General features: G+C 43.2%; 1 protein-coding gene and 1 pseudogene across 1 annotated transcript; one reads left to right on the top strand and one right to left on the bottom strand.

Moving 5' to 3' along the window:
- Positions 1-637: 637 nt before the first annotated feature.
- On the bottom strand, positions 638-2,839 carry LOC129761478 (putative nuclease HARBI1; annotated as a pseudogene).
- Positions 2,840-9,885: 7,046 nt separating this feature from the next.
- On the top strand, positions 9,886-11,191 carry LOC129761477 (uncharacterized). The gene is made up of 3 exons (XM_055759198.1): positions 9,886-10,621; positions 10,729-10,983; positions 11,025-11,191. Exons 1-3 carry the CDS (start codon positions 9,886-9,888, stop codon positions 11,189-11,191), a joined length of 1,158 nt encoding a protein of 385 aa, XP_055615173.1.
- Positions 11,192-25,533: the final 14,342 nt, after the last annotated feature.

The following is a 25,533-nucleotide window of genomic DNA, read 5'->3' as shown; positions in this document are numbered from 1 at the left end:
GGTCGATTTTGTTGCGATTCAGCAGCAATTCACATGCGTCGATACAATCAAAGATGTTTGTTTGCGTCAACGTGTGTGGCACCCATACATCGAGCTTCTTTGTGAATCCAAGCTTCTTCAAATGGTTAATAACGGTTTGATGACTTATCCCCAGCTCTTGGCCGATGCTACGGCTGCTACTATGCCGGTCTTTCTCGGCTAATTCAGCGATTTTGTCGCAATTTTGGACGACAGGCCTTCCGGAGCGTGGCGCATCTTCGACGACCTCTACACCAGAACGAAAACGTTGAAACCATCGTTGTGCGGTGGAAATGGAAACTGTATATGGTCCATAAACTGCACAAATTTTATTGGCAGCTTGAGATGCATTTTTGCCTTTGTCATAGTAGTACTGTAAAATATGTCGGATTTTCCCTTTATTTTGCTCCATATTTGCGACACTATAACTCACGAACGACTTAACCAAACAAAACACTGTCAAGGACTATATTATAGCGCGCAAAAATACCTTTCCAACAAGCTATAGTATGACTCGATACAATGAATACAACTAGAACTACGCGCTTACAACGACACCTCGCGGAAATACCGCAGGACTTTTTTGACAGCCTAATATAATATTTACGATTTTTTCTTATTATACAATTGAGAACATAATTTCTTCTCTTATTCTATTAACATCAGTATTATCGTCTACGTCTATATCATAAATTTCTTCCATATCATAAGCAACTTTGTATTTTATACGTAAATTGTGCAGAGCACAACACACGTTGATAATTTTTGTAGCTTTGTCTGGTGTATAGTGCAATTGTCTTGCACCTAATATGCTACGGAAAACACTTTTAAGTACTCCTATCGACCTTTCTACGGTAATTCTGGTCTTTGATAATAACTCGTTGAATTTTGTCTTATTTGGGGACGTAGAATTGGAGGTGGTCCGGAACGGAGTGATCAAAGGATAGCCGGCATCACCTGTGATATTAAAAATAGAAATATTATTGAAATTGAAGAATGCTTGGAACAAAATATCGTACCTAGAAGCCAAGTATTTTTTTCCCCTTGTTGATAATTCGTTAAAATGTGATTGTCCAATGCACTTGCATTTCATATGAAACTATCGTGACTAGATCCTGGATAGTTAGCATCAACGTACCTTATTATTAGTTGATGGTCGCAAACCTGAAAAATAGAAATATTTATTTTTGCTTATAATTACTATACTTACTATCAAAACATTAAGGCTGTGATATCCCTTTCTATTATAATACAGGTGCTGAATATTGGAATTTGGAGGAAAAATTCTAACATGCGTTCCATCCACGCAGCTTATGACACCTGGAAAACCGAACTTCTGAAAAAATCCTTATTTTATCGCGTTTTTCTCTGCTTTGTTTGCAGGAAACCTAATTGCCATCGGACACACATGATTCAGGAGAATATCAATCACTTGAGTTAAGGCCTTCGGCATGGTGGATTGTGCAATGCCAACGAATAGATCGTTTCCAGCACCTTTCTGATAACTTCCTTCAGCTAGGAATCTAATTGTCGCAGCAAGCTTAATGACCGGAAGAACAGATGTTGATCTTATAGTCGACTTATGATTACCTTCAACAACGTTCAGAAGGTGACGAAACAGATCCTTCGATACTCGGAAATATTTAACAAATCTGCAATGGAATTATTTCGTATTATAAACTATATAATCTATATCTCTATATAAATCTATATAAATAAAAAATGTAAGGCAACATCTGTTGGTAAGCGGAAAACCCGAAGAAGGGATGGTCCGATTTAAGCCTTCTTTATTTTGATGTATTCGTCTCTTCCCGTAGATCAGTATAGAAGGTCGGAAAATTTGGAAAATTGAATTACAACATGTTCGAAAATTACATCATAATAAACGTTGTTAGTCCATTCGTTGTTTGCGCTATCGAAATTGATCTTTGTTCGTAAGTGGAAATGGATTTTCAGGCGAAATAACGCATTTCCATATCTCATATCTATAAATAAAAATGGAAGGCAAAATGTGTTGGTAAGCGCAAACCCCGAGGAAGGAATGGTTCAATTTGAGTCATCTATATTTCGTTGTATTCGTCTCCTCCCGTAGATCAATATAGCGGAGATTAAAACCGGAAAATTCGGAAAATTGAATTCCCATATGTTCTACAATTATCTAAGCGTTGTTAGTCCATTTGATGTTGGTGCTAACGAAATTGATTTTTGTTCGAAAGTGGAAAAGGATTTTCAGACGGAATAACGCATTCCTATATCTTCTATCAATATAAACAAAAATGGAAGGCCAAATATGCTGGTGTGCCCTAAACCCGAGGAAGGGATGGTCCGATTTGAGCTGTCTTTATTTTGTAATATTCTCAGTATCAAACATGTATTCCATGCAACGGAGAAACATGTTATTTCCAAATGCTTGAAGAATCTTGAACGAGAATTGTGTCTGAAAATAATTTTATATTAAAGGACGAATTTTTGTAGAAGTACTAGACAATTCATAGTAAAAGGAAATTGTGAAGGGTCAAAGGGTAATCAATCAATGAAGAGTTCAGTGATTGGCCTCACTAAAATTCGCTTAGTAAGAAAACGTGGATGTTTGAAAGTATTCTAATCAAAAAATCTATTTTGGGCGGGACGAAGTTCGTCGGGTCAGCTAGTTAGTAATATTAATAACTTGAAAACTTTTGATAGTAGCATTTAACTTACATAGGATTAGCATTTCCAAAGGATTCGAACGATCTCTAATCATTCGCCGTTCCAAACGGGCAATTGCTACTCCAGCTTCAAAGATGTAGTCATCATCTATCCAGAAGGCGAAACTGCTCATTGTCTATGGATAAAAATTAGCTTTTTAAAATTGTTTAAATTCGATAATAAATATATCCTACCTTGGTGGTTTTTATGTGAGAAGACTACAAAATTATTGTTCACTGCACTTTTAGCGTAATTATCACGGAATCAGCACCGGGCACTAAGTCAAAACACGAATGCGGAATCAAAACACGGATACAAAATCAAAACAATTGAAATAACATACAATCATATTAATGCAAAGGGACTATGCAAAAACAGATTTGCAAATATATTTTTTTTTATTTTCTTATCCCAGTATAATATCACTGGGATAAGAAAATAAAAAAAAATATATTTGCAAATCATCAATTATGATAAGAGGAAAAAATTTATAAAGATGAACGAAATTATTCCCTGTACATATTTGTAACAAGGAATGAAAATATTCATAAAACACATTGAATGCATAGAGCCTTTGCAAAAACACAAGCTTCGGCATATATTTCAATGAACACTGCACCATTTGTCATTCATTTGGTATCTCACTCCGAAATGAACCTCTCACGTAAGGGCAATCGCCTTCGGCGAAACGGTGACCTAAGTCATGTGACTTTGAGGAGATTATTGCTGTCACATTCCATTCGCGCAGGAGGATCAGCCCCATTGTTATTGACGTGGGACTACGTCTAACCTGAGTATATGGGGGGTAAAATGAAAACCTAAACACAGAACATGCAGGAAAAAATGAAAGATTCCAAATGCTTATAACTCGAACATTTCCTACTGGATCGGAAAGATGTTTGCATCAATTGATACGGAATATTTCTACGCTTCTCTCGCAATTAATAAAATGTTATTTTTCATTAGATAAACAATTGAATAACTGTGAAATGTCAAGCGTTATCTAAACGCCCTAGCTGCCTAAATAGTTTTGATTGGCCCGACCTACGGTTTCCCGAACACAGACTTCGAAATCAATGCACTTGTGGGAATCCGCTTACCAAATATACATGCAAGTAGGGGGTATATTTGTTCCAACCGAACTGTGTTTCCCTAACACGGACTTCAAAATCAATGTGCCTGGGGGAATCCACTTTGCAAATACATGAAAGTCGGGGGTATTTTTGTTCCGACTGAAATGTGTTTTCCTAACACAGACTTCAAATCCATGGAGCCTGCGGAAATTGGCATTGCAAATACATGCATGTCGGGGGCATGTTTGTTCCGACTGAAATGCGTTTCCGTAACACAGACTTCGAATCCATAGAGCGTGGGGAAGTTGGTATTGCAAATACATGCAAGTAGGGGGCATTTTGTTCCGGCTGAAATGTGTTTCCTCAACATAAACTTCAGAACCAAGGTGTCTGGGGAAATTGGCATTGCAAATACATGCAGGTCGGGTGTATTTTCTTCCGCCTGAAATGTGTTTTTCTAACACAGACTTTAAATCCAAGGGGCGTAGGGAAATTGGCATTGCAAATATATGCAATTCGGGGGCATTTTTATTCCGACTGAAATGTGTTTACCTATTACAGACTTCTAAACGAAGCTGTCTGGAGAACTCGGAATTGCAAATACAGTCAACTCTCCCTAACTCGATGTTCTGTATCTCGATATTGTCCCTAACTCGATGGATTTCATGGCACCTTCGATTTTACAAGCATTCTTCTCTCCATAACACGATTCCTCCCTAACTCGATGCCTCTCTTACTCGGTGTGTTTTGATTCATTTTTCCATGGATTTTCACCTCCCTAACTCGATTGATTTTCGCGTACATGTTTTTGTGCGTTATTACCTCAGATTTCAATTGCCCTCAAAAGTGAAGACGGAGTGTTCGTGTCATCAAACAGTTTCTTCTCAAGTATGGAAAACCACGAGAAACCTTTCAAGCGAGCAATCAAAACGCTAACCATTGCGCATGGTTTGAGCATCATCGAGCAGGTCGAAAAATATGGACGGAAGGGGTCTGAAGCTGCAAATAATTTCAGTATTGCACAAAGTGCGGTATCAACACTACTCAAACTAAAGTAAAAATGGAATCGGAATGGAAAATTGTATCTAGACCAAAAGCATATAAGGTTGGTCAGAATCGAGAAGCTGGAGCGGTCAATGCATTTTTGTCTTGTCAAGCTAGACAAAATAATTTACCCCTCTTTTATTCTTCGGGATATGGCTTGAGAATTTGTCCAGAAACTGGGAAATCCTAACTTTAAAGCACAACCAACATTAACGGGAGTGATATTCCGCTGGCATAATTAATGTGTCGTGAGCGATGTCGACGGTACAATACCGTTCGATTGCTCAATGTCTTTCAATAATTAGTGCAAAAAGGACCAAAACGTGATTTGCTGTGATCTGATGCCAGATACCGATATACTAGAAAGTGTTGAAAAACCTGAGAAAAACGCTGAAGATAAAAGTTCTATTGAGATGTTAATTCGAACGTTAAATCAAACCTGAAGAATATGTCCGGAGTATTGAAATCAACTGAAAATGTTCCTGTGAAACTATTCGAACATTTCTTTGTGATTGAACAGTTTCTGCGTGATCGTTACAATTCAGTTTGAGTAACATACTTAATCAATATTTTCTTTGTTAACCTAGTGCCTCGTGCAAGTCGGACTCGATTATATACAAACTCGATTATATATGATTCGATTATGTAAAATTTAGGACTCGATTGTATACAGTTTGAAAAAAAAAGTTTTATTTTATAATTCAAATATGAATAATTTCAAGAAAAAACAGGAAGTGGGTTATATCTATGGTATAACCGCAAGGGTGACGTAGAACTATCGTTGATTCAGAGATCATTTGTTTGAAGTTGAATCTAAATCCATTCTGAATGAATGAAAAAATGAATATTTGAGGGACTTCGAAAATGAGAGCGTTACGTTGGAGGCACAAGGTTTTATGCATCCAATATAGGATACGAAAAACCTTGTTCTGAAGAATAATCTTCAGAAGCTTTCCTGCTAACTGTACTTGATTGACAAATCACAAACCCAAATGTATTATATGGATATTTTATGGATAGAAAACATAAAAATAAACTCTTTCGCTTGAATGTAATTTTCAATTCCAAGGGGAACTGGCAGATTATTTTCCAGCAACGATTAGATATTTCCACATTTTCCTCGATACTGGAAGCCCACCAGTGGTTAATGTTAATTCGATAACCATCTGTCAATAGCACTTGATTGAAACATATTTGGTCACAGTGTTACATGGATAGAAAACATTCAAATAAACTCTTTCACATGAATGTATTTTTAAATTCCCAGAGAAACTGGCAGAATATTTTCCGGATCTTTCTCGACGCTGAATGGCATCCAAACGGAAAGAATTCCGTGCGTGTATGTGTGTGTGTAGCGGCTGCTTCAATGGTCACCTTCTCTTCTCCTGAAGGATCGGCTTCTCTGTGCTCCCTCACGGTTTCAAACAAACTGCTTGCGTTTCAGGGCAGATCCTTCGCCGTCCAGCACCCTCAGCAACGATGTTGTCTTGTCGATGTCCTCACGAAAAATTAATGTGTCTCACCACCAGAATATCGCTTAAGTATGCTTTTTGTGTGTGATTGAATCGAGAGAAGGTGTGGTTTACGATGGCAATTTGGAAGGCAAACTAGAGGGGAATGAACTCTCTGAGCTCGGAACTTTCGGCGACTGAGCAATAATCGATTGCGTACGCATACAATATTGGATACGGAAATATCCTACTGATGGGGAAGAATAATATTCAGAAGCTTTCCTGCTAATTACACTTGGTTGAAAAATTACAAAATCAAATGTATTTGATCGCTGTGTTATATGGTTAGAAAACATTAAAATAAACTCTTTCACATGAATGTATTTTTAAATTCCCAGAGGAACTGGCAGATTATTTTCCGGATCTTTCTCGATGCCGAATGGCATCCAAACGGAAAGAATTCCGCGCGTGTATGTGTGTGTGTGTAGCGGCTGCTTCGAGATCTTCCCGGGGAATCGTTTGTGGCATCACTATCCTCCTGATGGATTCATGTCTGGCCTGGTGCACAAACAGGCTCTTGGTGACATCGTTCATCCGCGCTTTCATGATAAACGAAGAGCTACACCACAACAGCGACAACATGCTTCAATCGCTGTTCAATTAGAACTGAGTGGATTTCCGAGCAGCGCTCGCTTATATACCGATTGGTGATTTCAATAGCCTGTTTTGAAAGCAATTTTAAGACTATTGAAACAAGTTTTTGGATTGAAAAGTAACAAGTATAGAACGCGTAGACGTTTTATCTTTCGAATGAAGTGTTTATCATACCATTTCGTTCAGTTGTTTAGGAGCTATTAACGCTCAAAATCTCGGTCTCCGGCGTAACGCTTTCGTTTTCGAAACTTTGATTTTACACCCCGGTATAGAAATGAAAGACGTAGTCCTACGTCAAAAAATTAACCTTTGAGCATTAAGGTGAAATTTAAGTGGCGCGATTTTTAATCCACTGTACTTATAAGTGGATTAAAAATCGCGATTTTTGAAGATTTTGATTGAATTTTCATCAGGAATTGTTTATATCGATATTGTAGCGAAATTAAGAGAGATAGAAGTTGGGCGTCAAAGAACAAATTGTAGAGAGGTTAGAGAGCTTTAATTTAATTGATAGAAACAATCAAGTTTAGTATGAATTTTTAGGATAAAATTAATAATTACAAATAAAAAAAACTTTTAAATTTTCCACTTCAAAAATGTTTAATCCACTAATTTAGATGTTCCACTACTATATCCTGTACTAAATTTTCTCATCTTTCAAATGAAAGCAACAAAATCGGATTATGTAGCATACTTTTCAATGTAGAGTCAGTTTGAGCCAACAGAACCCGAAACAAAGAAAAAGTTCTATAAGTCTGTCATCGTTGAAATTCTAACATATGCGTAGAAGGATTTTTTTCGTGAAATATAACCGCTTATCACCTCCTGAAAAATTCTGGAAAAAATATTTTTTTTATATGAGAAAGGTGTTTTTTCACTTTAAGGGAATGAATCAAAAATTCAAGTTCATACCATAATTGGGACATTTACCCTAATATATGACAATTTGAGACATAAAAAAAAAATAGGAAAAAATGTTCTGTATCTCGATACCTCCCTAACTCGATGGTCCCTTTGGATATCGAGTTAGGGAGAGTTGACTGTACATGCAAATCGGAGGCATTTTTGTTCCGACTGAAATGTGCTTGTCTAACACAGACTTCAAAACCAAGATGTCATCATACCAAACGTAAAAGGACTGTCATTAAATTTACTTGTAACGAAGAACATAATATATTCAAAGGCATGAATTGACCTCACATGGCATTATGCATTTTTTTTACTCACAAAGCAAATATATTGAATTCAATTGAATTCGGAAATTGTTTGATTCAATCAAAAATTAAATCAATACAAACAAATAATTACTAAGCTAAGGTAGTCCCACGTCAACTTTGCGGTTATATCGTAGATATAACCCACTCATTTTTTTATTCAAAAAATAAGATGAATAATGTAAATCAATTGTGCGAATTTTGTTTTCAGGAAATATAGTCATGAGTAGAACGACATGAGAAACTAAAAATTTCTAAAATCACATTTTGGGCCCTATTATAGAGTCTAGTTAAACAGAATTTCGCTGCCAGACATGTCGTCCCCAGGGAGCTACCATGTTTCTCAGGAGATCCCGTCGAGTGGCCGTTGTTCCTGAGCAGTTTCCGAAATTCGACTGTGAGAAGGAGGTCATAAAATCAAGGGCTGTACCACCTTTCGGAACTTGACGGTGAACGGTGGAAACTAGTCCAAGAACGGCGATTGTGTCGGCGATGTCTGATTGGTCACGGAAAATTTCCGTGTGAAGCAGGGTTGTGTGGTGAAAATGAATGTCAGGACAGACACCACAAACTCCTCAATCCCGGAAAACCAGGATCATCGCAGACGATCGATGTCCCGAATACTAGAAGCACGGTTACAATCCATCGACAGTCTCTAATTTTTTTTCCGAGTGATTCCAGTGACGCTGCACGGCAACGGAAGGGCCATTCAGACGTATGCGTTCCTTGATGACGGCTCATTGATCACACTGGTAGAATCGGCAACAGCGCGAAAGCTAGGACTATCAGGCGATATCCATCCCCTTTGTCTGCAATGGACTAGTGGCATTGAGCGCATGGAAGGTGATTCACAACTAGTGAAATCATCCGTGGTGGAATCTGACGATTACCAGCGTGCGCGTAAGATACTGGAGAATACAACCGTTCGCACAGCCTCTGGAAAGTTCCAAGTTGGCTTATTGTGGAAATACGATTGCATTGAATTCCCGAACAGTAAGCCCATGGCCGAAAGGCCGTTGCGATGTTTAGAACGCCGTCTGCCATCCAAGCCAGAGTTATACGGTAATGTTAGACATCAAATGCAGCAGTATCAAGCTAAAGGATACGCACACAAAGCTGATCCTGAGGAGCTCAGTATCTTTGACCCTCGACGAACCTGGTATCTGCCCTTAAACGTGCTCATGAACCCACAGAAACCGAATAAGGTACGGTTGGTCTGGGATGCTGCGGCAAAAGTTCAAGGCCAATCATTGAACTCCGCTCTGTTGGCTGGTCCCGATTTACTCGCACCGCTACCTTCAGTTTTGTGTCCTTTCCGACAGTTAGAGGTGGCCATCAGTGCAGGCATACTCGAGATGTTCCATCAGCTCTTTATTAGACCGGAAGTCAAATCAGCCCAGCTGTTTCTGTGGTGAGACAATCCCTCCAACCTGTATGAAGTCTTCGTTATGGACGCCGCAATGTTCGGCGCCTCCTGTTCTCCGTCGGCAGCTCAGTTTGTGGAAAACCTAAACGCTCAGGAGTCTCTGATCAGTATCCACTGGCAGCAAAAGTAATAGTGGAGCATCATTATGTTGACAATTTTGTATACAGCACAAACACCGTGAATGAAGCAGTCGAACTAGCGCAGCAGGTGAAAGAAGTACATTCTAGAGCTGGATTCACCATACGCAACTGGTTGTCAAATTCCCCCGAAGTGATCTTAGTGTTATTCCGACGAAAAGACAAACTCTAAGAGTCGTCATGAGTATATTCGACCCCTTGGGATTGGAAGCTGTAGTTGTAGTCCACGGTAATATATTGCTACAAAACATCTGGTGGTGCAAGACTGATTGGGACCATTCTATACCAGACGAATTAATCGATGCAAGGAGACGATGGACTAAACTGTTGGACCAACTCGAGCAGGTCCAAATCCCCCGCTGTTATTTTCCCGGATATTACGATAGAAGTTATCATCCCTTGGAGCAGCATATTTTTGTAAATGCAAATGAGGAAGCGTACGCTGCCCTGGCTTATTTTCGCATCGTGGATAGCTCTGGAGTGCGCTGCTCATTTGTCTCGGCGAAGACAAAAGTGGCTCCCCTGAAACCGCACTCAATCCCTAGATTAGAGTTGCAGGCGTCTGTTCTTGGTGCAAAACTGTCAAAATCGGTGGAAGACAATCATACACTGCCGATAGTTCGCAGAGTGTTCTGGAGCGACTCTAGTACCGTACTTTCCTGGTTAAGGTCGGATCAACGAAAATATCGCCAGTACGTTGCATTTCGTGTGACGGAAATTCTCGAGCTTACGCAGGTGGACGAGTGGCGGTGGGTTCCTTCTCGCTGGAATGTAGCCGACGAAGCAACCAAATGGGTCAAGGGCCCTAACATAAGTAGCAGCAGTCGTTGGTTTCAAGCACCAGCATTCATGTATCAAGAGCCAGATACCTGGCCACAGCAAGGTCCATGTTTGGTTGAAATAACGGAGGAGCTTCGTACAATACATCTTCATTGTCGTCTCATCTAAAAGATTTCGAAAAATGTTATTCCAATACATCCAATACATCGTACAATACATCTTCATTATCGTCTCATCTAAAAGATTTCGAAAAATATTCGAAGTGGGAGCGATTAGTGCGTGCGATAGCGTATGTGTACAGATTTATAGACAACTGTCGTCGTAAAATCGAGAATTACTCAACGGAACGATCTGGGTGGTTGAACCGGGACGAGTTGCAGAAAGCGGAATGCACTATCTTCAAGCTGATTCAGCACGAAGCATACGGAGATGAGATTGTGACCCTTAATAGAAACCAGCATCTTCCAGTGGACCAGCGGCTAAAGCTCGAGAAAACTAGTAAAATCATTAAACTATCACCTGTGTGGTCGTTCAACAAGGTGTTTTGCGTATGGATAGTCGTATCACCAATGCACAGCTGTCCGCAGATTTCAAGTTCTCGATAATTCTTCCCAAAGGTCATTACGGGATACAGCTGCTCGTTGACTGGTATCATCGACAAAGCAAGCACTTCAACATGGAAACAGCGGTGAACGAGATGCGTTAGAAGTTCTATGTGTCGGAGATGCGTTCTGCGTTCAGGAAGGCTAAGAAAGTGTGTCAGTGATGTAGGATCTACAAGGCGACTCCAGTGGTTCCAAGGATGGCTCCACTTCCTCCAGCAAGAACTGTCACCCATATCCGTCCATTCAGCTACGTTGGTGTGGATTATTTCGGACCTGTGTTGATCAGGCAAGGCCGCAGTGAGATGAAGCGTTGGGTCGCTCTTTCACCTGTCTGACGATTCGTGCCGTGCATCTAGAGGTAGTGGCGAGCATGTCAACGGAATCCTGCAAGATGACTTTTCGATGGTTTATTGCAAGAAGGGGCGCTCCAGCTGCAATATACAGCGATCGGTAAACCAATTTTGTAGGTGCTAGGCGTGAACTGGAGCAAGAGCTACAGAAAATCGATCAGGGATTGGCAGCTACATTCACCAACGCATAACTCAGAGGTATTTCAATCCGCCATCTGCACCGCACATGGGGGGGTCTCGGGAACGCATGGTTCGGTCTTCGTTGGCTTCACTCTTCACCATTCGGAAGCCAAACGAGGAGACCTTCAACACTCTGCTGATCGAGGCCGAATCAATGGTGAACTCGAGACCACTCACCTACCTGCCGATTGAGTCCAAAGGTCACGAGGCGTTGACTCCGAACTGCTTCCTGATGCTAAGCACCAGTGGAGTGAATCCACCTCCTAAGATGCTAGTCGACGAAAGGGTAATATTGAATTCGAACTGGAACTTGTATCAACAGCTATTGGACCAGTTCTGGTGTCGTTGGGTTCTTGAATACCTCCCAACAATCACTTTGCGATCTAAATGGTTCACTGACTGCAAACCGATCGAGTCTGGTGACCTAGTAGTTGTGGTAGAAGATCGCATACGCAATGGATGGATCAGGGGTCGAGTGCTATGCGTATTTCCGGGCCGTGACGGGCAAGTACGAAGCGCAGAGGTGAAGATCGCTACAGTGTTGCAAAGACCGGTAGCAAAGTTGGCGGTTCAGGAGGTTGGTGGTATAGCTAGAGAGCACTCTGAGCAAGTAACGGAAGGTGAATCCATCTACCTAAGAGACTCCCTCGTGAGAAAACCGTTACACATCGTAGCGTCATGCTGTCATAGCGCATTTTTGAATCGGGTTTGGAAATTGCCCATGTATAAAGTTTGTTTGGTCAAGCTGGAGAGGATACAATATCGTTGCTTGCGTATAGCCATGGGGTGTTTGCATTCGACACATACGATGAGTCTGAGCCGTGGAGTTGCCGGCCTAGAATAGCACTTCGGGTCTTGGTCCCTGTCCCTGTCGTATGAGGCGACTAATCGGGTGACAACGCGAGTAAGGGCGCGGTAAAGCCTATTGGAGATTGCACGGGGGAAATACCGTGTACAGGAGCCACGAAAGGAGTGCCAAGCACATCAGGATTGACGCCAGTAAGATCCTGATTACGACATACTGGTTACGACATAGAAAACGGACACGATACGGAAACGATTTCAACACGACGCTAAAGGCTGACAGTCGTGCTATCCTGTTCCCTGAGTAAGGAAGGGTGACACCTTCCTGAAACGGCGTGTAGGCTAATAGTGCGATTGCCCCCGTCCCGGTAATAACTTGGCAAGTCTTCGGGTACGTTCGATGCTCGTCTAGGCTCAGGCACTAGGTACTAGGCGTCAGATGTCACATTCCTGACTTGCGCTGATCTGGCTCTGAACACGGTCCCTATGAAGGACCGTGTCAACCCCTGCATGGCCTCACTGCTTGCATAGACAACCATGGGATCACTGATAGCGACTATGTACAACGAGCGGAGATAGCGGCCCGAAGTTGGGACCCAACAGACATGAATATCATCGAACAATTTAACAGACGAAACGACGGTAATGAAGACACACCAACGGGAGAGGCGAGCGTGTTCGCAAGGAGCGGTAAGCTCCAGAGATCACCAATTCGCAACCAGACAGCCATAGCGAATCCTATAGGACACCAACAGCATCCACAACAAGGAGAGACTAGCCTGATACAAGTGCTAACGCATAAAGCCAACACCACCACTTCTTTAGAAGGGCTGCAGGTCGGGAGGTCAAGCTTGATGGAGGTCAAGAAAAAAGTGAACGAGCTCTACGAGTTCATTAAGGACAAAAACAATGTCCATACTAAGATCAAACATTTAGTCACAAGCATCAAATCCGCCGTTACGGCTGCTGACCGCGAACAGAAGGAGATGATCACGCGAGCAGAGGTTGTTGAAAAAGCATTCGCTGAAGCAAGGGAGAAGATGTCCGTCGAGATACAGGAGACGCCTAAGACGCCACGAAACCCACGATCGGACAAAAGGAAGAGGGATACCCCAGGGGATGAAGAAGACCTGAAGAAGGTTAAAAATGACAACCTGGAAAACAAAAAGGAAGGTGAAGGCAGTGGATGGCGAACTGTCGAAAAACAGACGGAGAAACGGAAGAAGAAAGAAGAAAAGAAGAAAGGTGTGCAGGAGACAAAAAAAACCAGGCCCAGACGCGAGCGAAGTAAGGGAGATGCTCTGATCGTCGAGGTGAAGGAAGGAGTGACTTACGCATCACTCCTGCGGAAAGTGAGAGACGATCCGGAGTTGAAAGAACTGGGAGAGAATGTGGTGAAAACCAGGCGCACCCAGAAAGGAGAGATGCTCTTCGAGCTCAAGAGGGATCCGGCGGTCAAAAGTTCAGCCTTCAAGGAACTGGTTGCGAAGTCGCTCGGTGAGGAGGCGAAGGTGAGGGCTCTAGCCCAGGAATCAGTGGTCGAATGCAGAAATCTCGACGAAATCACGACAGACGAGGAGTTAAGGCGCGAGTTAATAGAACAGTGTAAGCTGGACAATACACCAATGACGATCCGTATGAGGAAGGCGTATGGTGGCACGCAGACGGCGTCGATACGGCTCTCAACAGTCGCAGCCAATAAGATGGTAGAAACGACCAAAATAAAAGTTGGCTGGTCGGTTTGCTCGCTGAAAATGGTGCCCCGGGTGGCCAAGCGGATGGAGAGATGCTTCCAGTGCATGGGCTTTGGACATCAGGCAAGAAGCTGCACAGGCCCCGACAGGTCTGAACTGTGCAGGAGATGCGGTGAGAAAGGGCATGTTGCGAGAGACTGCACGAAGCAACCGAAATGCTTGCTCTGCAAACCAGAGAACGGCAGCGACCATGCGACAGGAAGCTTCAAGTGTCCCTCGTATAAGAAGGCGTTAGCAGAATCGCAGTAACGGAGATAATTCAGATCAATCTGAACCATTGCAACACAGCTCAGCAACTGTTGTGGCAGTCGACAACAGAGACAAAATGCGACGTTGCAATCATAGCGGAGCCGTACCGAGTACCCCGTGATAATGGCAGCTGGGCGACGGATAGCTTAGGGATTGCTGCAATACAGGTGATGGGCAGATATCCTATCCAGGAAGTGGTTGGAGGTTCACATGAAGGTTATGTAATCGCCAAAATTAATGGAATCTTCATGTGTAGTTGCTACGCACCCCCGAGATGGACAACTGAGCAATTCCACCAGATGCTAGACGCAATGACCGAGGAACTAATCGGTAGAACACCGATCGTCATTGGAGGCGACTTCAACGCGTGGGCGGTGGAGTGGGGAAGTAGATGCACCAACATCAGAGGGTACAGTCTACTGGAAGCTCTAGCAAAGCTGGAAGTAACGTTACTAAACGAAGGTACCACTAGCACTTTCCGGAAAGATGGGCGCGAATCCATCATCGACGTTACTTTTTGCAGTCCGTCGCTGTTGGCGAGTACGGAGTGGAAAGTGTGCGAGTCGTATACGCACAGTGATCACCAGGCGATCCGGTACAGAATCGGTCAACGAAACCACGTGCTAGTTCGGAGGACAACAAGCGGTGAGCGGAAGTGGAAGACGAATGCTTTCGACAATGACCTTTTCGTCGAAGCACTTCGTCTAGCTGGCGGAGCTTCAGATTGGAACGCAGAAAAGTTGACAGATCTACTGGTGAGAGCATGCGACACTACCATGCCGAGGAAAGTTGTACCGAAAAATGGAAGACGCCCAGCTTACTGGTGGAACGACTCTCTTCGCAACCTTCGCGCTAGCTGTCTTCAAGCCAGAAGACGCGTTCAGAGAGCACGAAATAGCGCTGATAGAGAGGAACGAAATACGGTGTACCGAGCAGCTAGAGCCGCCTTGAAACGGGGAATTACACTGAGCAAAGCGAACTGTTTCAAGGAGCTGTGCCGAGATGCAGATGCCAACCCATGGGGCAACGCGTATCGAGTCGTGATGGCGAAGATCAGAGGACCTGTGACGCCCGTCGAATCGTGTCCCGAGAAGCTGAAGGTCATTGTGGAGGGTTTATTTCCGATGCATGATCCTACGATATGGCCAACGACACCGTACGCCGAAATAGCTACCGAACGTTCTCAAGTTTCCAGTGAAGAACTGGTAGCAGTGGCGAAGAGACTGCAGGTAAACAAAGTGCCCGGCCCCGACGGAATCCCCAACGCGGCCTTGAAAACGGCGATTCAGGCGTTCCCGGACATTTTCAGGATAGTGCTACAGAAATGCTTGGATGATGGTCACTTTCCTAAGAAATGGAAGATCCAAAAGTTAGTGTTGCTGCCAAAACCAGGAAAGCCCCCGGGGGTACCAACATCCTATAGGCCTATATGCCTGCTGGATACTCTTGGGAAACTCTTGGAAAGGATTATCCTCAACAGACTGACGAAATGTACGGAGAGTGACCATGGTCTGTCAAAGATGCAGTTTGGATTCCGGAAAGGTAGGTCCACCGTTGATGCTATCCGGACAGTGGTTGAAAAGGCAGAGAAGGCGTCACAGCAAAAGCGGAGGGGCGACCGACATTGTGCTATAGTAACGATCGACGTGAGGAATGCTTTCAACAGCGCTAGCTGGGAAGCCATTGCCGAGTCCCTACACCGTATGAAGGTTCCTGGGTACCTGTGCAGAATTCTAGGAAGCTACTTCCAGAACCGCGTCCTAGTCTACGAGACGAGCACGGGGCAGACAACGTTGAATATAACGGCCGGAGTACCACAAGGCTCTATCCTGGGCCCAACGCTCTGGAACGTAATGTATAACGGAGTACTGAATCTGAAGCTTCCCAAAGGCGTGGAGATCGTGGGCTTCGCGGATGATATCGCTCTCACAGTGGCAGGCGAGACACTCGAAGAGGTGAAGATGCTTGCAATCGAGTCCATCGTCTCAGTAGAGAACTGGATGCAAGCAGCGAAACTGCAGATTGCTCATAATAAAACGGAAGTATTGTTGGTGAGTAACTGCAAAGCCGTGCAGCGAGCGGAAATCACAGTCGGGGAACACGTGATAACTTCTAAGCGTAGGTTGAAATACTTGGGAGTTATGATCGACGACCGGCTGAATTTCAACAACCACGTCGACTACGTCTGCGAGAAAGCAGAGAAGTCCATTAGCGCGATAGCGAGAATAATGCCGAATAACGCAGGACCTTGCAGTAGCAAAAGGCGTCTCCTGGCTGTATCCTCGTCCATACTGCGGTACGGAGCACCAGCCTGGTCGGCGGCTCTCGAAACCCACCGGAATCGTAGAAAACTGGACCGTACGTTTCGGCTCATGGCGATGCGAGTTGCGAGCGCGTATAGGACGATCTCGTTGGAGGCAGTCTGCGTTATCGCCGGCATGATCCCTATTGGCATCACTCTGGCGGAAGACAGAGAGTGCTACAGACGAAAGGAAATCAGGGGTATCCGGAAAACAGCGAGAGTAGAATCACTCTTGAAGTGGCAGCAGGAATGGGACACGGCGGAGAAAGGCAGGTGGACGTATGGGCTCATACCGGTACTATCGACCTGGCTGAACAGGAAGCACGGGGAGGTGAATTTTCATCTGACACAGTTCCTGTCTGGACATGGCTGCTTCAGGCAATATTTGCACCGGTTCGGGCACGCAACGTCGCCACTCTGTCCGGAGTGTGAAGATGTGGAGGAAACACCAGAACACGTGGTATTTGTGTGTCCCAGGTTCACCGCAAGACGCGAGGGGCTGCCTGCCCTTCATGCCGGGAACATAGTAGAGAAAATGTGTCGCGACGAGGGCACCTGGAACGCTGTGAACAGTGTAATCATACACATCATGTCCGAGCTACAGCGGAAGTGGAGGGCCGACCAGCGTAGTAATAACCCCTGACCATAGAAGAGGAACAAATGCGAGGGCTGTTGCAAAGTGTAGTACCCCACGAGAGTCGTTGTGACGGAGTGCGCGTTATGTTGGAGGGCACTGCCTAATCGGCGCTCCGTTGGGAGAGAAATCCTGCGAGGGTGGCTGTGACGGGGCGCGCGTCAAGTTGGAGGGCGCTTCCTAATCGGTTCACGTCTCGACAGGTGAGAAACCCCGCGAGGGTGACTGTGACGGGTTGCGCGTCAAGTTGGAGGGCAATTCCTAATCGGTACACGTCTCGACGGGTAAAAGGAAGCCTGTGCTGCGGATGTGCGTGGCGGAGTACAACGGAAACGTAAATGAGATGTATAGAGAAAAAGGGAAGGATCAACGCTAGTTAGCGTTGAAAACTCGTGAAGTGCATGAGCACAGCCGCCCCCTGAAGTAGTCGCCTAGATGTGGTCCCGGGGGGAATGAGGCTACGAGTAGAGGGCTTGGTTTTTGTGGGTGCGATCCCCACTCGACGTCTGGGTTATCCCTTCCCAGATAAGGCTGGAAGAGCGTTCCTCACCTCTATAAAAAAAAAAAAAAAAAAAAAAAAAAAAACATACGATGAGTCTCGAAGTTTTGGCAGGAGTACCCCCGCTTACTCTTCGGTTCACAGAATTATCCTACAGATTTCTCATCCGTTGCAAGATCATGAATCCATTGGTGATTGATAACTTCGAAAATCTACTTCAACTGACTCCTCAGTCAAGTTTTATGTCTTTATACCGTGAGTACCTTACCCACGACGTGCACCCTTCACCAGGCATCTCCAACCAAGTTTGCTTCCCATACTTTTGCAATTCCTCTGTCATTTTTGATCTCTCCATGCGACAAAAAATCCATGGAATACCAGATCACCTACGCTCCAATGTTATCCCGCTGATATTTTCGGAAAAATATGGGAAAGTTGGATCTGATAAAATGTTCTTTACTGACGGTTCATACATAAACGGGTCCACTGGCTTCGGCATCTTCAATGAAAATTCCAGTGCCTCTTTCAAACTCAAAGATCCTTGTTCCGTGAATGTCGCAGAAATGGGTGCGATATACTATGCTCTAGGGATCATTGAAACACTGCCCATCGACCACTATTTTATTTTTTCAGACAGTCTCAGCTCAATAGAGGCAATCCGCTCAATGAAAGTTGATAAACGCTCATCTTATTTCCTAACAAGAATAAGACAACTATTGAGTGTTTTGGTCGAAAAATTATTCAAGATTACCTTAGCATGGGTTCCCTCTCATTGCTCGATTCCGGGGAATGAGAAAGCGGACTCGCTAGCTAAGGTGGGCGCTTCAGAAGGCACACTTTTTGAAAGGCAAATTGCTTATAATGAATTTTTCCACATTCCTCGTCAGTATACGCTCGTAAGTTGGCAGCGCATGTGGAGTGGTGATGAGTTCGGTCGTTGGTTACACACGATTATCCCTAAGGTCTCGACGAGTGCATGGTTCAAGGGATTGAATGTAGGTCGTGATTTCATTCGCGTGATATCTCGGCTTATGTCCAATCACTACAACCTAAACGCGCATCTCTATCGCATTGGGCTCGCAGCAAACAATCTTTGTGATTGTGGCGATGGCTACCACGACATCGAGCATGTTGTCTGGTCGTGTATCCGGTTCCATGCTGCTCGCTCTCAGCTCTCTAGAGCACTGAGAGCACAAGGCAGACAATCGGATATCCCCGTCCGGGATATCTTAGGTAGCCCTGATCTTCTGCTTCATCTATACCTGTTCCTCAGAAACGCCGATGTCAACGTTTATTGATGTTTCCTTCGTTGTGTCCCCGTTTCATATCCCTCCTATCCAAACGATAAACTTTTACTTAGTCGCGGCAATACATACACACACTCTTTACAGATGCACGGGCCGAAGGTTGTGCAGTCCACTGATCATTCAACAAGAGCCAAAGGTTGTACCGCTCATGACAACTCTACACGAACTGATGATTGCGCCGGCTAGTGACCATTCTATCCTGGATTCCTCGAGTCGAGAAAGACGCACCGCGCTAGATATGAGGTACAGACTAGGGGGGCGTTGCTGATTAATGGTCAGCTGCATCCCAATAGGAAGTATCCCGTGTCGGGCACACGTGCAGAGCATTGGAGACAGCAACATCCCAATTACGAGAACACTTGTAATACTAACCTCGAGCCGACCGCGAGTAATCGGTTACACATTACTAACATAGATAATAAGAAAAACTGTCACAATATTGAACTCCGGCCCCGTCAGGCTATCGCCATATGAGCCTTGATAAAAATGTATATTTTGGAAAAAAAAACAGGAAGTGGGTTATATCTATGGTATAACCGCAAAGTTGACGTAGGACTATCGTTGATTTAGAGATCATTTGTTTGAAGTTGAATCTGAATTCATTCTGAATGAATGAATATTTGGGGGACTTCGAAAACGAGAGCGTTACGTTGGAAGCACAAGGTTTTATGCATCCAATATTGGATACGGAAATATCCTACTGATGGGGAAGAATAATCTTCAGAAGCTATCCTGTTAATTGCGATTGATTGAAAAATCACAAAACCAAATGTATTTGGTCACAGTGTTACATGGCTAGAAAACATTCAAATAAACTCTTTCACATGAATGTATTTTTAAATTCCCAGAGGAACTGGCAGATTATTTTCCGGATCTTTCTGGATGCTGAATGGCATCCAAACGGAAAGAATTCCGTGCGTGTATGTGTGTGTGTAGCGGCTGCTTCGATGGTCACCTTATCTTCTCCTGAAGGATAGGCTTCTCTGTGCTCCCTCCCAGTTTCAAACAAACTGCTTGCGTTTCAGGGCAGATCTCAATCCTTCGCCGACCAGCACCCTCAGCAACGATGTTGTCTTGTCGATGTTCTCATGAAAAATGAATGCGTCTCACCACCAGAATATCGCTTAAGTATGCTTTTTGTGCGTGATTGAATCGAGAGAAGGCGTGGTTTACGATGGCAATTTGGAAGGCAAACTAGAGGGGAATGAACTCTCTGAGCTCGGAACTTTCGGTGACTGAGCAATAATCGATTGCGGGCGCATACAATATTGGATACGGAAATATCCTACTGATGGGGTTATAAAAACCCCATTTTATTGGATACGGAAATATCCTACTGATGCGATTGATTGAAAAATCACAAAACCAAATGTATTTGATCACAGTGTTAAATGAATAGAAAACACTAAAATAAACTCTTTCACATGAATGTAATTTTAAATTCCCAGAGGAACTGGCAGATTATTTTTAGTAACGTTTAGATATTTCCACATTTTCCTCGATACTGGAAGCCCACCAGTGGTTAATGCTAACTCGATAACCATCTGTTAATAGCACTTGATTGAAAAATATTTGGTCACAGTGTTACATGGATAGAAAAAATTCAAATAAACTCTTTCACATGAATGTATTTTTAAATTCCCAGAGGAACTGGCAGATTATTTTCCGGATTTTTCTCGATGCTGAATGGCATCCAAACGGAAAGAATTCCGCGCGTGTATGTGTGTGTGTGTGTGTGTGTGTAGCGGCTGCTTCGAGATCTTCCCGGGGAACCGTCTGTAGCATCACTCTCCTCCCTTCTGGCCTAAGGTGCACAAACAGGCTCTTGGTGACACCGTTCATCCGCGCTTTCATGATAAACGAAGAGCTTCACCACAACAGCGACAACATGCTCCAATCGCTGTTCAATTTGAACTGAGTGGATTTCCGAGTGCGCTCGCTCGCTTATATACCGATTGGTGAGTTCAATAGCCTGTTTTGAAAGCAATTTTAAGACTATTGAAACAAGTTTTTGGATCAGAAAGTAACAAGTATAGAACGCGTAGACATTTTATCTTTCGAATGAAGTGTTTATCGTACCATTTCGTTCAGTTGTTTAGGAGCTATTAACGCTCAAAATCTCGGTCTCCGGCGTAACGCTTTCGTTTTCGAAACTTTGATTTTACACCCCGGTATAGAAATGAAAGACGTAGTCCTACGTCAAAAAGTTGTTTTGCAGTTGTAATGTGATGCCCCTCCACCTAAAGCGTCACATGGACCATTTCCATGACATGTGGCGAAAAAGTTCCACAAAAAACTAAAGTTTTTTTCCTCCATGTGCATAGTTTGAAACCATAATATTGTCTTATCAAAATCAACTGGAATGTCATTCTGAATAATCTTGACATTGAAGAAGCCACAATGTCCATGTTTCGTGAGCTACTCTTTGCGAGTGATCATTTTGTCCCTGAGAAAACGAACAGGGATCCTTCTCATTCTCCGTGGACTAATTATGAGTTGAAGCGTCCAAGAGGAGTGAAACGTCGTCAGAGAAAATATAAATGTTGGAAAAACGCTTTGTTTAGAGTTAACCTGAACTGCGTTCAAACCAATCTACGACTCAACCAGAAGAATTTCCGGAGTAACGTCGAAGCCCAAAGAAAATAAGTTGAACTACCTACCGTGATGATTTGAGATAACGAGGAAGCATCAAACAGAGAAAGCACCCAGACATTTCGAACTACAATAACTTTATCCTTGATAATAAAAATTTTTGAACAACAAAAATAACAGTAGAACATAAATGTTTTCATTTATTTGTTTAATACAAAAATAAAATTGTACTGAGTGTATTAGGATGATTTAGCTATTCTCCCATTTTTTCTTTCCTTTCCAGTTGTTCTTGGTATAATTGCTTGTTGGAACGGAAAGATGAATGACATTTGACGTGAAATTTATTTGAAAAAAACCCGAAGGATTTGCACATTCGATTTGCGTCAACTGCTCCTCAGTCCGACGACACGGATGATCGTAATACATCCAGGAATGCCAGAAGTTGTTCACCTGTGCCAGCCACACCTTTAATTCTTACAGTTACGAATCAAAATGGACAACGGAAATCCGGGACAACTACAGCCACTCATCTTTTGAGATCCGGTACCAATTCACGAAACATCGCAACTAACATACGTTTACCAACTAATGCAGGCAATGTTAGTAGTAGGTCTACTGTAAGTAACGTAAACAGCATTCCAACACTACCCACACTCTCTGTCGCTCCTGTTGTGAGCCGTTCTAGTTGGTTTTATTTAACTCGATTCTTGCCAACAGAAACAACTGAGAACATAACTTATTATATTTCGAAGAGGTGTAACTGTGATCCTTCGAATATTCGATGCCACAAGCTGTTACGTCGAAACCGTGAAGATGAGCCGCCTTTATCGTTCATATCATTTAAAATAAGTTTTCCCGAGACAATCGTTAGACAGATTTTATCCGACGATTTTTGGCCTAAAGGAGTGTCTATATCTCCATTTTTGAATCGGAAACCATCAGCTGATGCAATGCAGCTAATGCCACCTGACGATCCACGGGCTGTGTCAGTTGATCATCAAAGTAGAACTGCTCAAACTGAACAATCAGCTTTTTTATAAAAGCCCACACTCATTGTGACTCGAGCAACGAACGAGCGATTGTACTTGGAAAACCTCCGCAATCTCCCAAACACTCTGAACCATGGCAGCATCCGTCAAGTAGAAGCGTCGCTGGTGTAAATCATATAATGCTGTTTTACTATCAGAATGAATACTGGTATGAATACTGCAATTTCGGATTATTATCAAGCTTGCTCCGGTGCCTCTTACGATTGCATCGCTTTCACTGAAACATGGCTTAATGGTAATACTTTGTCGAAACAAATTTTCGGGCCATTTTACGACGTTTTTCGTCTTGATCGCTCCGTTAATAATAGCAAAAAAAATACTGGTGGCGGAGTTGTTCTTGCCATTAACTCAAAGCTCAATGCACGTGAATTGTTTCCTCCCAATGGACAGTTTATGGAACAGATCTGGGTTGCTGTTGCACTTCGCTTCTACACCACCTTTATCGGAGTTGCATATATTCCACCCCATCTAACCAACGAACTACCAGTGATCGATCAGCATATTTCATCGCTTGGCTGGATAACCGAACAAATGGAACCTAAGGACAACATTCTCCTGCTTGGTGATTACAATTTACCGGGCATTAGCTGGATCAATAGTTCTTCGAAATACTTTTATCCTGATGCTGTACGGTGAACCATGAATCGCCAAACCGTGCATCTTCTAGACAGTTTCAGTTTTGCTGGGTTATGCCAAACAAGTGGAGTTCCTAATGAAAATAATCGGATTCTCGATCTAAGCTTTACCAGCACCGAAATCATACCGTGCGTAGCTGTGATTGAGGCGCCCTCTCCTCTGGTGAAATCGTGTATTCATCACCCTCCGCTTCTCATTTCGTTACGTGTTCCACATCCAGCCGAATTCGCACGCACGACAGAATCAGTATATTACGATTATAGGAAAGCTAATTACTCATCAATGAATAGATTTTTCTTGAGCATGAACTGGAACGAAATTTTAGACTACTCAAATTAAGAGGCAGCTACTCTAACCTTTTCTCATGTGTTGCTCTACGCCATCGACCAATTTGTTCCGAAAAAAAGGAATCGTACAACCCTTCATCCACCTTGGCCAAATTATCAGTTGAAACGCTTAAAAACAACTAAACAATTCGTTTTAAAGAAATATTCTAAAAATAGATGTATTTTGTGGAAAGCACGTTATACAATAGCTAACAACAATTATAAACGCCTAAACAGTTCATTATTCGGCAAATATCAGGACCGCATGCAATCTTCATTGAAAAGCAACCCGAAACGTTTCTGGTCATTTGTTAATGACCAAAGGAGAGAGTCCGGACTACCGACTGTTATGGTGCGCGACAACATTGAAGCCTCGACTAGAGAAGATATCTGCGAACTGTTCCGAGTTCAGTTCAATAGCGTTTTAGTGAAAGAGTACCTTGATCATGATCATATCACCGCTGCAGTTAATAACACACCCCAGTTTAACTCGCCTGTAACACCTCCTATGATCAGTCCCAATATCGTGGACGCAGCATGCAGTAAGCTGAAACAGTCTACAAATCCTGGACCTGATGGCATTCCCGCCATTATTCTAAAGAAGTGCTCGACAAGTTTGTCTCAAACACTAAGCATCATATTCAACTGCTCCATCCAATGTGGCATCTTTCCGAAAACATGGAAGAATTCTTTCATATTCCCTGTTTTCAAGAAGGGTTGCAAAAAGGATGTAAAAAACTATCGAGGAATTGCTTGCTTATGCGCGGTTTCGAAATTTTTCGAAATAATTGTACTGGATTGCATTTCTCATTACTGTAAAAGCTACATAGTCCAAGAGCAACATGGATTCATTCCCAATCGATCCACATCAACGAATTTGATCGTTTACACATCTTCAATAACACGGGCTCTACAGTCGCGTCAACAAATCGATGCGATATACACTGATTTTTCAGCAGCGTTCGATTCCATAAATCACCAGATAACAATCGCCAAACTTGGGGGGTCTCCGTAGCCACATTGGTTGCGCGTTCGCTTAGTAAGCGATCGATCGTGAGTTCAAAACTCAGGGCCCTCATTGACCATCTTTGTGTTGTTACAGAATAACTACGTCCACGTAACAATCATCAGCGATGGAGATCGATCCACGGTCGAAATAAGATCGATTCATCCATACAACTGCTCTGCTCTGCAAGACACATCGGGCTGCTGTTCTATAAATAACTCAACAATGATCAATCAACTGTCTCCGCTGTCCGGTCTAACTGGATAATGGAAGAACAGAACGAAAACTCTTATGCCCCTAAATGGCAACTTTGTAAATGTGTACCATATGCAAAATGGTATAGAAGGGAATACTCTAACGCCGAAAACATGGCAACTGTGTTATGTGCTAATTATAGATATGATAAACATGTGACATGTACACGATTGAAATTCGGCTCTGTTACAGCTGAAATGCTAATGAGCCTAAAATAAACAAAAGGGTTAAAAAAAAATCGCCAAACTTCAATGTCTCGGCTTCAGTGGCTCTTTTCTGGGTTGGATCATATCTGACAGGCCGAAAAATTTCAGTGAAAATTGGTGACACTATCTCGAAGCCCTTTCGGGTTACTTCAGGAGTTCCTCAAGAAAGTCATCTCGGTCCATATATTTTCTTACTTTACCTCAACGACATCAATTTCTCTCTTGAGTGCCAGAAATTATCGTATGCGGATGACTTCGAACTGTACCATCAGATTGAATGTGAAGCTGATGCTG

The sequence above is a fragment of the Toxorhynchites rutilus genome, chromosome 1, assembly GCF_029784135.1.
Source record: "Toxorhynchites rutilus septentrionalis strain SRP chromosome 1, ASM2978413v1, whole genome shotgun sequence".
In the NCBI taxonomy this organism is placed as follows: Eukaryota; Metazoa; Arthropoda; class Insecta; order Diptera; family Culicidae; genus Toxorhynchites; species Toxorhynchites rutilus.
This window is presented reverse-complemented; position numbering and strand designations above follow the sequence as displayed.

What these genes read in the sequence shown, in the direction of transcription:
- LOC129761477 (XM_055759198.1), top strand. Translation starts at nt 9,886, where the DNA reads ATGAGTATATTCGACCCCTTGGGATTGGAAGCTGTAGTTGTAGTCCAC. An exon ending in TGAAATAACGGAGGAGCTTC is followed by an intron (nt 10,622 to 10,728) that starts GTACAATACATC and finishes CTCATCTAAAAG; the next exon opens with ATTTCGAAAAATATTCGAAG. An exon ending in GCTAAAGCTCGAGAAAACTA is followed by an intron (nt 10,984 to 11,024) that starts GTAAAATCATTA and finishes TCGTTCAACAAG; the next exon opens with GTGTTTTGCGTATGGATAGT.